The 21,945-nt window shown below is 44.3% G+C and overlaps 1 protein-coding gene across 1 annotated transcript; it reads right to left on the bottom strand.

Annotated features, from left to right (window-relative positions):
- Nucleotides 1–6,883: 6,883 nt before the first annotated feature.
- Nucleotides 6,884–21,134, bottom strand: LOC140709698 (aldo-keto reductase family 1 member B10-like). Its single transcript, XM_073009356.1, has 10 exons — nt 20,712–21,134; nt 17,900–18,067; nt 16,693–16,809; nt 15,637–15,714; nt 11,965–12,087; nt 11,568–11,674; nt 11,052–11,133; nt 10,439–10,522; nt 9,710–9,792; nt 6,884–7,681 (listed from the first exon to the last, which is right to left on the bottom strand). Exons 1-10 carry the CDS (start codon nt 20,775–20,777, stop codon nt 7,639–7,641), a joined length of 951 nt encoding a protein of 316 aa, XP_072865457.1. The 5' UTR covers nt 20,778–21,134; the 3' UTR covers nt 6,884–7,638.
- Between the last annotated feature and the right edge of the window lie 811 nt (nt 21,135–21,945).

Raw genomic sequence — 21,945 nt, 5'->3', positions numbered from 1 at the left:
TTTACTGAGAATGATGGTTTCCAGCTGCATGCTTGTCCCTACAAAGGACACGAACTCATCCTTTTTTATGGCTGCATAGTATTCCATGGCATATATGTGCCACATTTTCTCAATCCAGTCTGTCACTGATGGACATTTGGATTGGTTCCAAGTCTTTGCTATTGTGAACAGTGCTGCAATAAACATACGTGTGCATGTGTCTTTATAACAGCATGACTTATAATCCTTTGGGTATATACCCAGTAATGGGATGGCTGGGTCAAATGGTATTTCTAGTTCTAGATCCTTGAGGAATTGCCACAGTTTTCCATAATGGTTGAACTAGTTTACAGTCCTACTAACAGTGTAAAAGTGTTCCTATTTCTCCACATCCTCTCCAGCACCTGTTGTTTCCTGATTTTTTAATGATTGCCATTCTAACTGGTGTGAGATGGTATGTCATTGTGGTTTTGATTTTTATTTCTCTGATGGTGAGTGACGATGAGCATTTTTTTCATGTGTCTGTTGGCTGTAGGAATGTCTTCTTTTGAGAAGTGTCTGTTCATATCCTTTGCCTACTTTTGGATAGAGGGTTGTTTGTTTTTTTCTTGTAAATTTGATTGAGGTCTTTATAGGTTCTGGATATTAGCACTTTGTCAGATGAGTAGAGTGCAAAAATTTTCTCCCATTCTGTAGGTTGTCTGTTCACTCTGATGGTAGTTTCTTTTGCTGTGCAGAAGCTCTTTAGTTTAATGAGATCCCATTTGTCAATTTTGGCTTTTGTTGCCATTTCTTTTGGTGTTTTAGACATGAAGTCCTTGCCCATGCCTATGTCCTGAATGGTATTACCTAGGTTTTCTTCTAGGGTTTTTATGGTTTTAGGTCTAACGTTTAAGTCTCTAATCTATCTTGAATTAATTTCTGTATAAAGAGTAAGGAAAAGATCCAGTTTCAGCTTTCTACATATGGCTAGCCAATTTTCCCAGCACCATTTATTAAATAGGGAATCCTTTCCCCATTTCTTGTTTTTGTCAGATTTGTCAAAGATCAGATGGCTGTAGATCTGTGGTATTATTTCTGAGGGCTCTGTTCTGCTCCGTTGGTCTATATCTCTGTTTTGGTACCAGTACCATGCTGTTTCGGTTACTGTAGCCTTGTAGTATAGTTAGAAGTCAGGTAGCATGATGCCTCCAGCTTTGTTCTTTTGGCTTAGGATTGTCTTGCCAATGCGGGATCTTTTTTGGTTTCATATGAACTTTAAAGCAGTTTTTTCCAATACTGTGAAGAAAGTCATTGGTAGCTTAATGGGGTTGGCACTGAATCCAGAAATTACCTTGGGCAGTATGGCCATTTTCACAATGTTCATTCTTCCTATCCATGAGCATGGTATGTTCTTCCATTTGTTTGTGTCCTCTTTTATTTCACTGAGCAGTGGTTTGTAGTTCTCCTTGAAGAAGTCCTTTACATCCCTTGTAAGTTGGATTCCTAGATATTTTATTCTCTTTGAAGCTATTGTGAATGGGAGTTCATTTGTGATTTGGCCCTCTGTTTGTCTGTTACTGGTGTATAAGAATGCTTGTGATTTTTGCACATTGATTTTGTATCCTGAGACTTTGCTGAAGTTGCTTATCAGCTTAAGGAGATTTTGGGCTGAGACAGTGGGGTTTTCTAAATATACAATCATGTCATCTGCAAACAGGGACAATTTGACTTCTTCTTTTCCTAAGTGAATACCCTTGATTTCTTTCTCTTGCCTGATTGCCCTAGCCAGAACTTCCAACACTATGTTGAATAGGAGTGGTGAGAGAGGGCATCCCTGCCTTGTGCCAGTTTTCAAAGGGAATGCTTCCAGTTTTTGCCCATTCAGCATGATATTGGCTGTGGGTTTGTCATAAAAAGCTCTTATTTTTTTGAGATACATTCCATCAATACCAAATTTATTGAGAATTTTTAGCATGAAGGCCTGTTGAATTTTGTCAAACACCTTTTCTGCATCTATTGAGATAATCATGGGGTTTTTGTCTTTCGTTCTGTTTATATGCTGGAATACGTTTATTGATTGGATATGTTGAACCAGCCTTGTATCCCAGGGATGAAGCCCACTTGATCATGGTGGATAAGCTTTTTGATATGCTGTTGGATTCGGTTTGCCAGTATTTTATTAAGGATTTTTGCATCGATGTTCATCAGGGATATTGGTCTAAAATTCTCTTTTTTTGTTGTATCTCTGTCATGCTTTGGTATCAGGATGAAGTTGGCCTTGTAAAATGAGTTAGGGAGGATTCCCTCTTTTTCTATTGAATGGAATAGTTTAGAAGGAATGGTACTAGCTCCTCCTTGTACCTCTGGTAGAATTGGCTGTGAAACCGTCTGGTCCTGGGCTTTTTTTGGTTGGTAGGCTATTAATTATTGCCTCAATTTCAGAGCCTGCTATTGGTGTATTCAGGGATTCAACTTCTTCTTGGTTTAGTCTTGGGAGAGTGTAAGTGTCCAGGAAATTATCCATTTCTTCTAGGTTTTCTAGTTTACTTGCGTAGAGATGTTTATAGTATTCTCTGATGGTAGTTTGTATTTCTGTGGGGTTGGTGGTGATATCCCCTTTATCATTTTTTATTGCATCTATTTGATTCTTCTCTCTTTTCTTCTTTATTTGTCTTGTTAGTGGTCTATCAATTTTGTTGATCTTTTCAAAAAACCAGCTCCTGGATTCATTGATTTTTTGGAGGGTTTTTTTGTGTCTCTATCTCCTTCAGTTCTCCTCTGATCACAGTTATTTCTTGCCTTCTGGCAGTTTTTGAATGTGTTTGCTCTTGCTTCTCTAGTTCTTTTAATTGTGATGCTAGTTTGTCAATTTTAGATCTTTCCTGCTTTCTCTTGTGGGCATTTAGTGCTATAAATTTCCCTGTACACACTGCTTTAAATGTGTCCCAGAGATTCCGGTATGTTGTATCTTTGTTCTCATTGGTTTCAAAGAACATCTTTATTTCTGCCTTCATTTCGTTATGTACCCAGTAGTCATTCAGGAGCAGGTTGTTCAGTTCCCATGTAGTTGAGTGGTTTCTATTGAGTTTCTTAGTCTTGAGTTCTAGTTTGATTTCACTGTGCTCTGAGATACAGTTTTTTATAATTTCTGCTGTTTTACATTTGCTGAGGAGTGCTTTACTTCCAACTTTGTGTTCAATTTTGGAATAAGTGTGATGTGGTGCTGAGAGGAATGTATATTCTGTTGATTTGGGGTGGAGAGTTCTATAGATGTCTATTAGATCCGCTTGGTGCAGAGTTGAGTTCAATCCTGGATATCCTTGTTAACTTTCTGTCTCATTGATCTGTCTAATGATGACAGTGGGGTGTTGAAGTCTCCATTATTACTGTATGGGAGTCTAAGTCTCTTTGTAAGTCTCTAAGGACTTGCTTTATGAATCTGGGTGCTCCTGTATTGGGTGCATATATATTTAGGATAGTTAGCTCTTCCTGATGAATTGATCCCTTTACCATTATGTAATGGCCTTCTTTGTCTCTTTTGATCTTCGATGGTTTAAAGTCTGTTTTATCACAGACTAGGATTGAAACACCTGCTTTTTTTGTTGTTGTTGTTTTCCATTTGCTTAGTAGATCTTCCTCCATCCCTTTATGTTGAGCCTATTTGTGTCTCTACATGTTCGATGGGTCTCCTGAATACAGCAAACTGATGGGTCTTGACTCTTTATCCAATTTGCTAGTCTGTGTCTTTTAATTGGACCATTTAGTCCATTTACATTTAAGATTAATATTGTTATGTGTGAACTTGATCCTGTCATTATATTAGCTGGTTATTTTGCTCGCTAGTTGATGCAGTTTCTTCCTAGCATTGATGGACTTTACATTTTGACATGTTTTTGCAATGGCTGGTACCTGTTTTTCCTTTCCATGTTTAGTGCTTCCTTCAGGATCTCTTGTAGGGCAGGCCCGGGGGTGACAGAATCTCTAAGCATTTGCTTGTCTGTAAAGGATTTTATTTCTCCTTCACTTATGAAACTTAGTTTGGCTGGATATGAAATTCTGGGTTGAAAATTATTTTCTTTAAGAGTGTTGAATATTGGCCCCCACTCTCTTCTGGCTTGGAGAGTTTCTGCTGAGAGATCTGCTGTTAGTCTGATGGGCTTCCCTTTGTGTGTAACCCGACCATTCTCTCTGGCTACCCTTAACATTTATTCCTTCATTTCAACTTTGGTGAATCTGACAATTATGTGTCTTAAGAGTTGCTCTTCTCGAAGAGTATCTTTGTGGCATTCTCTGTATTTCCTGAATTCAAATGTTGGCCTGCCTTACTAGGTTGGGGAAGTTCTCCTGGATGATATCCTGCAGAGTGTTTTCCAACTTGATTCCATTTTCCCCATCCCTTTCAGGCACACCAATCAGATGTAGATTTGATCTTTTCACATAATCCCATATTGGTTGGAGGCTTTGTTCATTTCTTTTTACTCTTTTTTCTCTACACTTCTCTTCTCACTTCATTTTATTCATTTTATCTTCAATCGTGGATACTCTTTCTTCCAGATGATCGAGTCAGTTACTGAAGTTTGTGTATTTGTCACGTAGTTCTCGTGTTATGGATTTCATCTCTATCAGTTCTTTTAAGGACTTCTCTACATAGGATATTCTAGTTAGCCATTTGTTAAATCTTTTTTTCAAGGTTTTTAGTTTCTTTGCAATGGTTATGTAGTTCCTCATTTAGCTCTGAGAAGTTTGATCGACTAAAGCCTTCTTCTCTCAACTCATCAAAGTCATTCTCCATCCATCTTTGTTCTGTTGCTGGCGATGAGCTGCGTTCCTTTGGAGGGGGAGATGCACTCTGATTTTTTGAAATTCCCGCTTTTCTGCACTGCTTTTTCCCCCATCTTTGTGGTTTTATCTGCCTTTGGTCTTTGATGATGGTGACACGCTGATGGGGTTTTGGTGTGGGTGTCCCTTCTGTTTGTTAGTTTTCCTTCTAACAGTCAGGACCCTCAGCTGTAGGTCTGTTGGAGTTTGCTTGGGGTCCACTCCAGACCCTGTTTGCCTGGGTATCAGCAGCGGAGGTTGCAGAACATAGAATATTGCTGAACAGCGAGTGTTGCTGTCTGATTCTTGCTCTGGAAGCTTCATCTCAGGGGTGTAGCCCACCGTGTGAGGTGTGACGTGTTCGTCTGCACCTAGTGGGGAATATCTCCCAGTTAGGCTACTCAGGGGTTAGGGACCCACTTGAGCAGGCTGTCTGTGTGTTCTCAGATCTAAACCTTCATGCTGGGGGAGCCACTGCTCTCTTCAAAGCTATCAGACAGGGGCATTTACCTCTGCCGAGGTTTCTGCTGCTTTTTGTTTAGCTATGACCTGTCTTCAGAGGAGGAGTCTACAGAAGCAGGCCGGCCTCCTTGAGCTGTGGTGGACTCCACCCAAATCGAGCTTCCTGGTGGCTTTGTTTACCTACTTAAGCCTCACCAATGGTGGGTGCCCCTCCCCAAGCCTCGCTGCCATCTTGCACTTAGATCTGACTGCTGTGCTAGCAACGAGGGAGGTTCTGTGGGAGTGGGACCCTCTGGGCCAGGTGTGGGATATAATCTCCTAGTGTGCCATTTGCTAAGACCCTTGGTAAAGCGCAGTATTAGGGTGGGAGTTACCTGATTTTCCAGGTGTTCTGTGTCTCAATTTCCTTTGGCTAGGAAAAGAAATTCACTTCCCCTTTGCACTTCCCAGGTGAGGCAATGCCTTGCCCTGCTTCAGCTGTTGCTGGTCGGGCTGCACCCACAGACCAGAACCAACTGTCCGACACGACGCAGTGAGATGAACCCAGTACCTCAGTTGAAAATGCAGAATCACCCGTATTCTGTGTCACTCACGCTGGGAGCTAGAGTCTGGAGCTGTTCCTATTCAGCCATCATGGGAGTGCCTCCATATACATTTTAAAAGCACCCTGTCTATGACATTGTGTATGGATGTGAACATATATACTAAAAATACAAAAATGAGGATGGGAAGTATACCAGCCAAAGGTCTAGCCAGGAGAAAAGAAACTGTGCTAAGATTTTTAAATATTGGATGTTTGATTCAAATAATTGGTTATAATAGGTGATCAGTTACATGTGATGGAATAGCTGAGCTATGGAAAGGAGATGAGACAACTCGGTTTAGCAGCAGCAGGAAGAGATCCTCGCTCCTAAGGAAGAAGGACAAAGAAAGGGTGCTGCTCCCTCAACCCAGAAGCTTTGTCTGGTAGGAGATAGAATCAAGGTGGAGGCTGCCTGGAAAAAGCTGGGCCCACAGAGGAATGTGCTTTCTACTGGAGATGCCACTCAAGGTCAAGAGACAGGGAGAGAGGGAGAGAGAAATACCTGTCTCTTCCCTTCTCCACCCCTTCAAGCTCCTAACAGTACCTCTCACTGAGCAAACCCAGGGGAAGCTATAACATAGCAAGGAAGCCTGGGAATGTAGGTGTACCCCTCAACCCCAATCAGAGGGTGAGGGGACTCACCAATTTAGGATAGGCATTTGCCTCTGGAAAGGTAGTCAGGGGAATGTGCACAAAGTGGTCCTTGACTGTATTGGTAACCCCTAATTTCTTTAATTTTTTTAAAGGTTTGGAGACAATATGGCAAAATGTTAGCATTTGTTTTTGTTTTGAGACAGAGTCTCTCTCTGTCACCCAGGCTGGAGTGCAGTGGTGCAAGTCTGGCTCACTGCAAACTCTACCTCCTGGGTTCAAGCGACCCTCCCACTTCAGCCTCTCTAGTAGCTGGGACTAAGGTGCACACCACTACGCCCGGCTAACACCTGTTAACATTATAATGTGGGTGACCAGAGGCTCATTACTTTATTTTCTCTGCATTTCAATATAGTTGGAATATTTCATAAGAAGTGATTATTATAGGACAAACAGAAATGTTCCAGATTAATGGCAATAGTAAGCATCTTTATTGTATTTCCACCCTACTTCCCAAGGAAATGCCACATCTCTCTCAGTGAACAGTAGCATCTTTGTGCAGTTTGCAGGCTGTGCCATTGACTCTTTGGCATGATGGTGTATTGAAGACAAGGTGGGAGAGCAAGACAGGGAATGAGTGGAGACAGGCAAGGAGGAAAGGTGGCAGGAAAAGTCTCAGGAGGAAGAGGATGACCATCGATCGCTGTGAGCTCTCCCAGAGCCTGCCTGCCTTTAAACTTGGTTCAGTCACTTATTACCTGGGGAGCCTTGAACAAGTTCCTCTTCTCTCCCTCCTAAGATGTTAATAGTACCTACCTCAGTGGGGTTATTTTGAGGATTCAGTGACTTCACCCACAGGAAAACACTTCACATTGTGTGGGCGCATAGTCCATTCTCAATCCATGTTGGTTACGATCATTATTTTTTTATTATTAATCTTTACATCCTCAGTGTTGGCAGATTTCTTGTGCTTAACAAACATTTGTTCAGATAAGTGGAAAAAACTGTCATTTGCTTATTCAAGCCACGTTTTTCTGTGAATTTCTGATCCTAGTTGAATATACAGAAATACATGTCTAAAACAGCACCTCAATTCTGGTCTACAACAGGATGAAGTTCACTGTGATCTCAGATAAGCTTGGCTAAAATAGGACTTGATGGAGATAGTCACACTTCAGTGAAGAAAGAGAATCCCCTGTGTAATGTCACCAGGAGATTCAACCTCAATATTCTGCATCAAAGGGATAGTCTTCCAAATGAGAGGATCTGCAGAAACAAAAAAAGAGAGAAACTCTGTTCCATCAAAGCAACAGCTCTGGTTGAGAAGGTATTCTTCTCTGGTGGACTCTATGGTATTTGTGTTCTCTCATCCACCTCCCTGCAAGAACACAAGTAGGGTGCTCACACCTTGACCTTCCCTCAAATCAATATGAGGGCTTTGCTAGGAAGGAGGACAGATAGTGACCAGGGTATGGGGAACAACTCGGAATGACAACTCATGGTAAACCTGGTGTCAGGTGAGGCAACTGACAAGTCTTGTCCCAGTCCACTGTCACAACATCATGAGGTAGGAAACACCAGCAGAATTGACAGCTTGGGGATTGTTATGAGTATTAAATGAGATAATAGCACCGGCAAAGGGCTCAGGACCCTGGCACATTCTAAGCTAAGGTTCAATGGATGTTAACTGAGATGAGTATTATCATCCTACTTTATAGGTAAAGAAGCCAACTTGGAAAAACTAGAAAATTTACCAATGTCACACAGCTAAGAAACCAGTGTTAGAGTTGGATTTCAGGCCAGGTGGACCTACTCCTGAGCCCACCAATCCATTGCCTCCACTGGAAATGATGTTCATTGGAAGGTAAGTGATTCAGTTTGGGGGAGAGTCCCATTTTATGTTCACCCTTCCTTTTTATACTAAGCAGCTGCTACTTTGTTAAGCACTGATAAAAGTAAGCCATTATAAGATGAGGAAAAGCTGCTGTGATACTAAGGGTGGGAAGGATAGATATGGAATATCATGACATGAAAGCTATGCTTGAGATACTGAAACCATTTTTTTTTTTTTTTTTTTTTTTTGAGACGGAGTCTTGCTCTGTCGCCCAGGCTGGAGTGCAGTGGCCAGATCTCGGCTCACTGCAAGCTCCGCCTCCCGGGTTCACGCCATTCTCCTGCCTCAGCCTCCCGAGTAGCTGGGACTACAGGCACCCGCCACCTCGCCCGGCTAGTTTTTTTGTAATTTTTAGTAGAGACGGGGTTTCACCGTGTTAGCCAGGATGGTCTCGATCTCCTGACCTCGTGATCCGCCCGTCTCCGCCTCCCAAAGTGCTGGGATTACAGGCTTGAGCCACCGCGCCCGGCCTGAAACCATTTTTAAAAGCTGAAAAATCATTATGGCTATAGAAACATTGGAAGTAATTCAAATTGTCATTTAATTGCAGACCTCACAGTAATAAATGCCAGATAACTCTCTTTGATATATTTAATTAGATCCATTAATCAGTAAGTATTGATTGTAAAGAGATGATTTAGGATTCCCGCCTAGCCAGAGTTAAAACTTTCTTTCAACCACTTATCTACGATTTAAAGTAAAGTTACCACCATCACCTTTGAGAGGAATTTGGAGATTATTTAATCCAGCCTCCCCGGCCTTCTTGCTTGAAAGCTGTAAACACAATCCCACCTCAGGGCCTTGGCACCTGCTGTTATCACTGCCAACAATGCTCTCCCCCAAATATGCATATGGCATATCCCTCACAGCAAAGACTCCTTTGACCCACCCCATATAAAGGATCCGTCCCACTACCACACACCACTTCCTATCCACTTTGCCCTACTTATTTTTCTGTCTAGCATTTGTTACTATCTGACACATATATTTCGACTTCATTTATTTCTTTTCCGTCTTCTTCTTCCCTCCCTCCCTAAGCACGTGGAGGCAGCATCTTTGTATAGTATGATAACCCAAGCATCTAGAAGATACCTGGCACATAGAGGACCACTAGATATTTATTGAATGTAGGAATAAGTAAATGCTCGCCTCCTGCCTATTCACAACACACTTTCTGTTACAATTCTAGCTCTACATCCAGAAGTTCAGACAATGAGCAGCAATTAGAGATGTGTCCATCACAGTGATTCCCAGGTACCCCAATTTTAACTTTCAGAACTGCCCCAAAATAGTATTTGAAGACACAAGTAGTCCCAGCAGCCTTCTCACTCTTCCAACTAACCCTCTACCAGTTTAGAAAAACTCCTGGCAATGCTCCTAGTTAACTCCATGCCACTTACTGCAACATGTTGCAGGCCCTCCAGTTTCTGTTGAAGCTGAGGATGGTTGCCATCTCCTCATCACTCAATTTAAAGTCAAAGACCTGGAAAGATAGGAGTTCCAGTACATCATCAGTAAGGCCATTACTGCTGTGACTGCAGACTGCCGCTCATTCTAGCAGGGAGTTCTAGCAGCACAAACTGGTCACAGGTGTTTTCCCCATTATGTCCACAGGATACAAATTTTTCTCTAAATTAGGTCCTACACAAAGACCGCAGTATTTGTAGTGCTAGTGTTCTGGGGGAGGGAGACCAGGCTCACAGGCACTAAGCCCCAGGTGTGCACAGGCCCTGTGCTCCATGATGCGCCCTTCTAGAAGACAGTTCTCCAAGGACAGTTCACACCTTCTCTGCTGCCGGAAGATGAGCAGGGAGGCCAGGACTGTCTGCTCGTGTGGTGGCCCAGGGCTTAGCTGCTCAGGAGCAACTGAGGGTCTTCTCAGTGGTGTGAGGCACAGTTGTGCTCAGACCTGACAGGGCTTCACCAGGCACTGTCTCCAGCATGTCCTAAGCCCATGGATCATTCATCTCAGGTATACTGAGCCTAGATCCCTGGGCTGGAAAATGATAGAGTGGTGGGAATGGAGGGGGCAGAAGACAGTGCAGGGATGAGGTGAGAAGCCTAGTGACAGGGTCTGTCTGTGTCCCCCTCCCCTGAAGAACACCAGGGCCGATCAGCCGGGATCTTACCTGAATGTTCTCAACAATACGTGCCGGTGTCACAGACTTGGGGATCACAATCACATTCCTCTGGATATGGAAACGGATCAGAACCTGTGCAGAAAGGGGACATCATGTTTCCACTCAGCTACAAGGACCCCTCCTTTCATGGAAAGGAAGAATAAAACATCTTCACAGCTCACTGTGGCTTCAGGTACAATCGCTGATACTGACTGAGCCCTTGACAGCTATAGACTTGTGCCAGCCCCCTGCCTCATTCTCTCCCTTCACCTTAGGGACAACTCTGTGATCTTCATTTTTTAGGAATAAAGAAAGCAGTTTGGGTCATAAGGCTGATCAGAGGTGGAGTTGGCGTCTGTACCCATATCCCTAGACTCCAAAACCATGCTTTACGACTTGGCTGTAGGGCTTAACAGGAAGCTGTGAGGCAGAAGCTATCTTTGTTTCAGTGACAGCTCTTGTGTTTCCTGGAGGTTCCAATAGACTTCAAAGGAAACAATATAGATGGCTTCAGCTCCTGTGTTCTTCCCCTTTAAGGAGTTAGTTGAGGACAACACAAGAAATGAAACATGAGACTGGAAGAAATAGTTGTTGGATAACAAGAAAAATAAAAATATGGTACCTGGGCTGCAGTTTTTTTGTGCTTTGCAGCAATCTCCTTAATCTTGGACTCCTCCAGCAGGGAAGGGTCCTCTGGCTTGGCCCTGGAGGCAGAAAGATGCTGATGTGAACAATCTCCATGGCTACCATGTAGAGATGGACACCACTCCAGTGAGGGTCTCAAGACTGATCATCAGAGCCTCTCCATCTGGGAGACAGGCAGGAGGACCTGGAAGCCTGTGTCCTTCTCCTGGGCTCTGAAGTCTCAACATTTTGCAAAGCCTGGTTCATCCTTGGGTGGTTGAACTGGAAATATTCCCAGAGGGTCAAACACGTCGCCCATGTTTTTGTTGTTGCTGTTGTTATTGCTTTTTAATTCCCATTTATTCCCACAGTCATCCCATTTGGTTGTAGCAAATGCATTACCTTACACACGTTTTTCTTTCCAGTGACTTATGATCTCATACCAATATTTACCAAACATAAAATAATGTTTTTAAGATTATCAAGAGAAGGATCCACTGCTTGGAAGCCTCACCAAGGTCTATCCGGAGAGCCCAGGGGGCTATAGGCCGTAACGGTGATGCCCTTGGAGTGGCAGTACTGGATCAGTTTCTCCTGCGTGAGGTACGGGTGACACTCAACCTGCAACAGCAAACAATCCGCATCACAGGGAAAGCTGGCTGGCTTTTGAGTTGTTCATAGGGAGTTCTACACATACACAGAGAAAAAGACCACCAAGCAAAGATCAAACACCTAGCCACTGAGATTCTTGCTAACACACCCATGAGGTCAGCCTCACACCTCCCGAAAGTGTCCTGATCAGTGACCCCTGAGATGAGACTCGGGACATAGATCGCATTGAACATTCCTCCCAATGTTTAAGATGTAATAGGGCAAGACCTTTATTTACCCTTATACTAAACAGAATTTACCTGGTTAGTCACTGGTTTATATTTCAGTCCAGGTTTGTTCAAGAGCTTCTCAATCTGGAAGTGGTTGAAATTGGAGATGCCAAGGGCTTTCACCAGCCCCTCATCCACCAGCTCCTCCATGGCCTGTCATAGAAAGGGAAACCTTTTGGGTATCCCCAGAGGGACTACAGGGACCCTGGCTTGCCTTAGTCCTCCCTGGGGCAGAAATTGCTAAAGGATCCACCACAACAGGGTTAGCCGAGGCATTCACAGGAAATTTCAGTCCAGGGCCTGGGTGCCCATCAGTGAATCTTCCAGCCCTACTGCCCCTCCCCAGCCCAAGGAAAACTAGGAGTAACAGGTAAAGATTTATATTCTTGCTTCTCTGACCTTACACATAAAGAAACACATACAAAATTATACTGCTCTATACAGGTGAAATATGAAGTTTTGTAATACAAAAAATAAAAAATAAATATAAAATGAACATTTGCAAGCTTATGAGATGATTTTATTTTTAATGAATCCAAATGACAGCGGGTAGCTACTGCTGTGTGTGCCTTGTACACCCAAACCTGGGCAAGCTGTGTTAGTCAGGAAGAGGCTGCAGCATGTGGAGAAGCCTCACTTGTGGGTCCTGAGTCACTTTCTCCCACACCAACCGTTCTTGGGTTTGTAGGAAGGTCATGCATATAGATTATGCCCTGGCAGGGGCACCTGGGCAAGGAGTTGTGTGGGGCTGAAACCTGACCCACTGTCTGCATATCCAGCCATGCTTCCCGGTACAGAAACTACAGGGACCCCCAAGGAAGGGAATCTTTGTATAACTTTTAGCGTATATTGGGCATTTTCCAAACTTGCCCAAAGATATCATATATGTTAGCAGCAGCCTCCAATGCAACATGTATTTATTAGCCATCTATTACATGTTCCAGAAGTTGTCAGGATGGAAAAGTATACAATGTGCTTCCTTCTTCTGGGATTCTTATTTCAGTTAAAGTGCTAGGGTTCCCTTCTGTGGAGCCATCAACCATGACCCTGAGGCTGCCACAGATAACATGACCGTGGCATAGACAGAGTCAGAAAGGGCAGAGAAGGAAGAGATTCACACAGCCTGCAGCTGTCAGGGCAGACCTTCAGGTAGAGTTTATTGTACGCCTCAGGAAAAAAAAAAAAAGAGAGAGAGAGAGAGAAAACAGGGGAAAAACATGAGCATATGAGACAGGAAGACAATAGCAGAGCTCAGAGACAGGGATGAACATGACATGTTTAGGGAACTCTTTATCTAGCCCTTCTCAACTTTGGCAGCAATTTGGAATCACCAGGGAAGTTTAAAAACTACCGGTGGATGCAGTGGCTCATGACTGTAATCTCAGCACTTTGGGATAGGATTGGAACAGGGGGTTTGGGCCTGGGTTTCAGCAACTTAGGGTAAGTTTTTAACTCTTGTAGGCCTTAGTACTCTCTTCTTAAAAAAAGGACTTATAATATACATACTAATAAAGTATATCTTTCTGAAACACATTATCAGAGGCTGAGACAGGAGGATTGCTTGAGTCCAGGTGCTCGAGACCATCCTGGGCAACATAGCAAGACTCTGTCTCTACCAGAAAAATTTTTTTTAATTAGCTGGATGTGGTCGCATATGCCTCTGATCCCAGCTACCTGGGAACATTGCTTGAGCGCAGGAGTCCGAGTCTGCACTGAGCTGTGATCTTGCCATTGTACTGCAGCCTGTGCAACAGAACAAGACTCTCTCTGAATTTAAAAAAAAAAAGTAATATCGGTGGCTGGGTTTCACCCCCCAGAGTTTCTTACAGATTTTGTCTGAGTTGTAGCCTAGACATTGGGATTTGTAAACTCCTCAGGTGATTCTAATGAACAGCCACATTGAGAACCACTAGTGTAGATGAAGTTGTTCAAATTGGGCAGTAGAGTTTAGATGCTATGAAAACAAAAGGTTCCCAAAACTTCCGATGGGGCAATTAGATAATATAAAAGCTATTGTACACCATAGGTCAGGTTAGTTTGCCTCTATTAGAACTTGACATCTTTATACTTTTTCCTCCCGTCTGCTTCAGGGTGGTCGATGAGGTTTCTACTGAACTGGCTGTGGGTCTACAGAAACATCCAGCGCTTTCATATTCAAGCCTGCTCGTTTCAAATCAGAGCCTCTGACCTTGATCACTGATATCTTTTCATACCTTTCAAATGTTGTATTTAGCAGTCATCCTTGTATTCATTCACAAAATATAGCACTGTGAGACGCAGGCTACACTGACACACAAGCCACATTAATATCATCATAGGAGCTAAGACAAACTGATAAAATGTATTGCAAATGGCCAGGTGCGGTGGCTCACGCATGTAATCAGAGCGCTTTGGGAAGCCGAGATGGGTGGATCCCCTGAGGTCAGGAGTTCGAGACCAGTCTGGCTAACATGGTGAAACCCTGTCTCTACTAAAAATACAAAAGTTAGCTGAGTGTGGTGGTACACACGTGTAGTCCCAGCTACTCAGGAGGCTAAGGCAGGAGAATGACTTTAACTCGATAGAGGAATGTTGCAGTGAGCCAAGATGATGCCACTGCACCGCAGCCTGGGCGACAAAGTGAGACTCTGTCTTAAAAAAAGAACGCTGTGCTTGTGGATTAACGTTTTTGAACAAACAATACACAGAAAAAGCTATGTTTAGTTGAATCATGTCCATTCTAAGCATTTCAGAAACGTGAGGCTTAATATATTTTCCCTTGTACAAGACAATACAAACTCGCAACTACATGTACCCCTACACAGACAGCTGCCAAGATAACATCATTAACTCTTGGAGTAATATGCCAGTGTTCATTTATAACTTATTCCTCCACTTCATTCTCTACTAGCATTTGCAAAAGGATATAATAGTATAATAGAAAATGACCAGAGAAAACACTGATCCCTTAATTCACTTTGAATGTGAATGATGTGAAACAGGTCATGATGTGATCTGGGAAGCAGGGCACTCAGGATCCCTGATTTCTGGATGTGTGTTCACTGCCTGCCAAGCACCATGCTGATGGCTTTGGTGGTTGGACTTGTGATTCAGATGAGTCTGGGTCCAATCCCAGCTCTGCCACACACATTGTGACATGACCTGTGCAAGTCACCAATCAATCTAGGCTTCAAATGTCATTATTTATAAAGGGGGATGTTAAGCCTGCCTTATAGGTTTAGATGATTACATGGTCGCTATGACTAATGTTCCTGGCATGTAAACCATCTGAATCTTTATCACACCCTCAAAAATACATAGCAGTAGTATGTGTTATAAGACTTCTTTTTTAAGAAGAGAAAACTGAGCCCTACAAGAGTTACAAACCTGACCCTAGGTTACTCAGCTGTTATGAGCAAACCCAGGCCCAAACCTCCTGCTCCAAATGGCTTGCCCTGGTTTAAGAACAGCATGTGTATTCCCCAAAGTGGGGTACATGGTATTTCCAGTCTTATTTGAAGACTCAGTATTAGCCTTGAAATATAAATAGTACCAGATGCACCCAAAAGCCAAAGGTGATGAGGAAGATATTGGAAGAGCTAGAGAATCACAATGATGAAATTAGAAAGCATCAGGCACACGGCCTCTTTCATGTCAATGGGAAGTCTCATTGGATAACTGAAGATTTCTCTCCCAGCACACTTACAGGAAGCTGGAACCTACCTCCCAGGCATCCAAGAATGTTGCTTTTCCACCGATGACATTACCTTTATCATCTTTGGGTAAAATGTTATCCCCAGACTGTAAATACAGAATGAAAAGTTTACTGGAATCTGCATCAGGACACTTGGTTGTTTAAACAAGGTTTCAGGGTCCTGACTCTTGCTAAATACCACATGGGCATACCAGTTTTTTCAGACTCTGCAGTACATACTACAAGTATGTGAGTTTAAATGAAATCTCTATATCTACTGTAGCATATTAATCCTTATATTTTAGAAACCACTGGATTGACGTTCAGATCTGCTGTTAGTACATTCCAGAAGCCAACGTTATCACCATGGACATTAAGCTCATACACTTAGATCCTGTGTACACCCAAGGGCAAACTTTCATTTCAGTATCACTGGATAAGGATGAGATCTCCAGGGTGTGGTTTTCTGGGGAAGATATTGGCCAGCTTCTATCCTTGCAGCCTCTAGAACAGACATGGAATAAGGGATGGCAGGCCATCAGCACTCCCGCTGGTCAGGAGGGGAGAGAGCTGGAAATTTGTCTCTCCCACCCCTCAGGAGCAGGTAGAGCAGAGCCCCAGGCAATGGGAGCCGTGATGACTACTGGCTTCCTTCCAGCATCACCGCACTTGGGCTTTTCTCCAAGATGCCACTCCCGGGGTGTGCTTTGCTTAATAAGATAACTAGGCCCTGGAATATAGTTATGCAAGTGTAATCCAAGGGATTTCCTGGGAGAGCAGTCCCAGGACATGGAATCAAGACAAAGGTGATAGGGCAGTTGCAACTTGTCTGGGCTGCCAGAAATCATGGCTTCTCTCAGACGTAACTGCAAGAAATCACAGGCATGTGGCCACCTCAGCAGCACACACGGCCTCAGCCTCCCTTCCACGCCAGCGTCTTTCTGCTCCAAGGTCTCTTCCTGCCATTCCCAATTGTGAACTACAAGGTCTCCTGCTCCAGTCCACACCACCCCCCAGACCTGGTGCAGCTAGTATTTTCTGACACCTGCTCAGAACTCGAGGCTGAGAAAGGGAGTCACTCAAACCTTGAATCCCTGTGGCCAATGAATAAGATAGACGTCCAGATAGCTTAGCTTCAGGTCCCTGAGGGTCTTCTCAAAGGCTTTTCTCACAAGCGGTCTCTCAAAGAAAGTGGGCCCCAACTGCAAAGAGTGCAACAATGAGCTGTTAATACTGAGAAAAGGAAGGGCCACATTATACCCATTGTCCTTGCCTTTTGATTTGCACCCTGATCTAACCTGGCACAGGCCATTTATAACAAAGCTGATTAAGATCCACGACACAGTGTGGAAAATCACCAGGGCTCAGCACGTCAATGACATGTCTTAAGTGTTAAAACCAATTTACTTTTTCAATTCTCCTAGTACTCTATATGTCTCTCAGATCATTTAAGTAAATGTGGCCACAGATTTGAAATGTTTACCTGTCTCAGTCTCTTTGTCAGCTGTGGGCTCTCTGAGAGCAGGACTTGTGTGTAGCTTTTAAATGTCAAGCATTCTTAGGCCTTCGGGAAAAGATGGTCCTTTATCTGACCTATCTGATAGGTCCCTTATCAAGCCTGTCAGGCCCCAAATGATAACTTTATAAGGGCTTTATCCACACTTGGCTGCTACACAGTGGGGTCTATTTGTCCCACCAGATGTATGCAATATCCATGTACCTAGAACTAGTGTTTTCTCAGCAAGTGGTGTATAATGTAAATCCAGTGATTCTCAACCCCCTCACACCCAACATCCTCTTCTTTTTTTTAACATTGTGTATCTCACCTTTTACTAGACTGAATAAAGAAAATCATATGTGACAATAGAAATATGTGCCTACTGTTTTCCAAATGCCCCCTGGCTGAGAACCTTAGAGACACAGTGGCGGAGACCACAGTGCTGACAGGGAGACCACACATCAAGCCCTGCCTGCACCCTTGGCCTCTGACTGCCTCTGGGCAGATGGTGGATCCCTCTGATGGGGAACAGGGAGGCCCAGGGCAGTGCAGGGCTCCATGGAGACAAGTCCACTGTGGGAAAACCAACCCGCAGGCAGGTGGCGCAGCAATGATGTGTTCAATTATCAATAGCGGCTTGGAGTATGGATAGAATTGTATCCACGGATGTTATCAAGGCAGGGATGAAAAGAGCTACATGTAGAAAAGGCTGACAGAGTTCTCACTGCCGACCCGACCCAGATACTTCTGCCTGCCTTGAAGTGAAGGCCTCCCACCCAATGCGCCATGTGCACCTTGCTGACGATGAACAGGTCCTCCCGCTTCACAGCCTGCTCTTGGATCTTCTCTTGGATGGCTTCCCCCACCTCATGTTCATTCTGATAGACATAGGCACAGTCAATGTGGCGATACCCTGCATCAATGGCCACCTTCACCGCTTCTTTCACTTTGCCGAGAGGAGACTGAAAGGCAAAAGAAAAGCCCATCACACGTGTATTATTATTTTTTTTAAGCGACGGGGACTTGCCATGTTGCCCAGGCTGGCCTCACACTCCCAGTTTCAAGCAATCCTTCCACCTCCGGAGTAGCTGGAATTATACCACAGTCAGCAACCAACATAGTCTCTTATCCCCAGACCACCTTCAATAGGCTGCCCCACATGGCCCAGTTTCTCCAAACCAAGGCCTCACTGGGGTCTCCTTGGCCAGGGTTTATCTGGGAGGATACACACTTTAGAAAAGTTTTCAAAAGAAAAGGAGGAAAGTGAATGAATTTTATGATTATCTCCTCATGTCCTGTCCTAGTTAAAGTCAGTTCCCTTTCATCCAGGTTAGTCCTGAAATGTCTTCAGGTGTGTCGGGGAGTGCAGATGGCTCCACTGCAACGTCCTGAAGATCCAGATGAAAGCTTGACTCTAAATAACCCAGAGGGATTTTCAGACAATATCCCCAAACGGTGATAAGGATCTGGATAATGGTCATTACAGCATCAATCCGGATTCTAACACTTACTGGGTGTGTGGGCCTAAGCAGGTGATTCAATCTCTCTCAACCTTGTCTGCAAAATGCAAAAATTAGCAAGAGCCTCATGAGGCCTTTGTGGTGATGACATGCTGCAATGAATGTTAAGTTAAGCACATCACCTGACACACAGTAAGGCTCAGTAGAGATCGTTCATTATACAATTTCCTTTCAGAAAAAAAGGAGAAATAGAAAACCTTATAGGAATAGAGTTTTTTTTCCATTCCTATAGAAGAAAGAGGGAGGGAGGGAGAATGAGAGAGGGAGAGAAAGAAGAGAAGGAGAGAAAAGAAAAGAAATAGAATTATCGTATTTTGTTCTAAACTAGCCAAGCCAATGATGGGGGCAAAAAGCACTTAAAACTTGATCTCTCACAAAATAGTCTTTTAAACCTCTTCTACTGTGAGATAACAAACATTGAAAAGAACATAAAACATAGATGCACAGCTGCCCTACCACCTGGACAAGAAACGGGCAGCCGCCAGGCATCCAGAAACACCCCTGTGCCCCCAACAGCTACACCACACCCTTCTTCACCTCCACCGCTAAGTTCATAATCCTTTAGTCTATTATGCCCACATGTCGAAGATGACTCCCTTCATAATTCTTACATTCAACTCCAAAATTCTGGAATTTTGGATTCCAGAATTTTGGGTAAGTCTGGTAAACTTACCCAGAGTGAGCAGATTCCCTGGAGTTCTGGAAGTGATTATTTGTTCCATTTATATAGGATTGAAGCTCTGATTATGAGTAAATCTTGCTAATCAAGCAACAGATGCCGTGCATGAATCAAGCTGGAAGTGATCAGTTCGCCCAGATTAACCAAGAGTGTATCCTGAGAATGACCCAGTGTGGCAACAGAATGTCCTACCCTCCAGCTTGGCTCAAGAGAGGGGAAAAATCAGGGTGCACAGAAGGAAAGAGCCAGAGGCAGAAGACTCAGCAGGGACATTAGCCATGAGGGATAGGAGAGAAGAGGAATTCCAAAGGCTGCTTCTGTTCGCTAGTTAGGGTAGTACTATCATGGATGAAAATGGCAAAGAAGGCAGAGTGAGGTGGTGATGGAACAGCTTCAAACTTAGCCTGAGAAGGCTCAGGAACCTGCCTCACTGAGTCCTGGATGTGCCTTACCGTGTTTTGCCAGCTGACATTAACACAGCCTGGTGGAGCTTATGACTCCCAGCCCAGGCTCTCGGCAGCCCCAGCACGTTGCAGATTTCAATGTGTATAGGAACCACCTGGGGATCTTGTTAAGGTGCAGATGCCCATTAGGTAGCCTGGGGTAGAGCCTGAGACTCTGCAGTTTCTTTCTCTCTCTCTCTTTGTCTCTTTCTCTCTTTCTTGGATCTCACTCTGCTGCCCAGACTGGAGCACAGTGACACCATCACTGCTCACTGCAGCCTTGACCTCTCAGGCTCAACACTCAATCTCCACCTCAGCCTCCCATTTGGCTGGGACTACAGGTGCGTCCCACCATGCCCAGCTAATTTATTGATTCTTTGTAAAAATGGGGTCTTACCGTGTTGCCCAGACTGGTCTCCAACTCATGGACTCAAGCAATCCTCCCGTCTGGGTCTCCCAAAGTGCTGGGATTACAGGCATGAGCCACCACACCCGGCCAGTTCTGCATTTCTAATAAGCTCCCAGGTCATATGGATTCTGCTAGCCCAAGTCCCACACCCTGATCTGCAAAGGGATGCCAAGGACTTGGGGCTCTGCATCCTCTCCGCAACCACCCGGCCCACAACAAACCCACAGCCAAGACTCTGGGGAAATATTGAGCCCAATTAAGTGTCCTAGAGCCAGAGAGAGAAACTGCCCTGGAAAACAATTTTGGGTCCAACAGCTGCTTGAACTTTGATACTTGCTAGAGAAGCTCTCAGCGCTGCTGGGAAAGCCAGCCTTGGAGCTTTGCAGCCTGAATCAGCTCTGAGAAAAGAAAGCAACTGGAGTCCCGGCTCCAGGACTGAATCTCACCTCTCCAAACCCCTGCCCGACCTCCAGGCTTTCCTGGCTGAATGCAGAAAGAGAAAACACCCAAACGCCCCTCCAGAGAAGAAGGGTGCGCAAAGATTTGCATATTTACCTTCCAAGTGCCCAGGCCCACAATGGGCATCTTGGCTTTGGTACTGAGCTCCACAAAGGTGGCCATGGTTGGTGCAGAAATGATTCTGAGTGAGCAGGTAGAAGTCTCACGTCCTGTTTTTTGTTGTTGTTTTTGAGACAGTCTTGCTGTGTCGCCGAGGCTAGAGTGCAGTGGTGCGATCTCGGCTCACTGCAGCCTCGGTCTCCTCGGTTCAAGCAATTCTCCTGCCTCAGCCTCCTGAGTAGCTGGGATTACAGGCGCCCACTACGATTTCCAGGTAATTTTTATATTGTTAGTAGAGACAGGCTGGTCTCAAACTCCTGACCTCAGGTGATCCGCCCACCTCGGCCTTCCAAAGTGCTGGGATTATAGGCATGACCTAAGAGCCCGGCCACATGCTGCTTAAGAAGGCTGGTGCTATCTTAATTGGGAGGAGTTGGAGCCTGGCCACAGTAGCTTTCCTGCCATAAGCAAAGAGGAAATCCATTCCAGGCTTTTGTGAGATTGAGGATTATGTGAATGAATTATTAATCACGGCAACCTTGTGCAAAGTTCCCTCTTAGGTAACAGTATCATTGGAGTTTCTGCTTGTTCACTATGAGTCAACAAACTCAACACAGCTAAAGGTTGGAAAGTAGCAAGGGAGAGAGAAAGGAAGGAAAGAAGAGTAGGGAGAGGGAGGGAAAGAAGCCTGGCCAACCTGGTGAAACCCCCTCTCTACTAAAAATACAAAAATTAGCCAGGCACGGTGGCACAAGTCTGTAATCCCAGCTACTTGGGAGGTTGAGACAGGAGAATTGCTTGAACCTGGGAGGTGGAGGTTGCAGTGAGCCAAAATCGTGCCGCTGCACTCCAGCCTGGGCGAGAGAGTGAGACCCTGTCTCAAAATAAAAAAAAGAAAAGAGAAAAGAAAGGAAGGAAGGAAGGAAGGAGGGAGAGAAAGAAAGAGAGAAAGCAAAGCAAAGAAGGAAGAAAAAACAAGGATTTTATTTCCCTGTGATGCTTTCCTCTGAAATGGAGTCTAGGGAGGAGAGGTGAGAAGCAGTGTTTCCGTTTTAAAAGTGGCAATTCCAGGTTCAATGCAGAGATGGTCAAATCCTGGGCTGATTAGAGTCAGCTGTAACTAGTTGGTAGCCAGCAATCTAGGGAACATGATACAGGCCTGTGCCATGCTGTGACGCACCATGACAGGCCAGGGCCATGTCACAGCCTCAGCTTCAACTTGCGGGTAGTG

The sequence above is a fragment of the Chlorocebus sabaeus genome, chromosome 21 (genome assembly GCF_047675955.1).
Source record: "Chlorocebus sabaeus isolate Y175 chromosome 21, mChlSab1.0.hap1, whole genome shotgun sequence".
Classification (NCBI taxonomy): Eukaryota; Metazoa; Chordata; class Mammalia; order Primates; family Cercopithecidae; genus Chlorocebus; species Chlorocebus sabaeus.
Note: the sequence above shows the minus strand (reverse complement) of the source record. Positions and strands in the feature narration are given on the sequence as shown.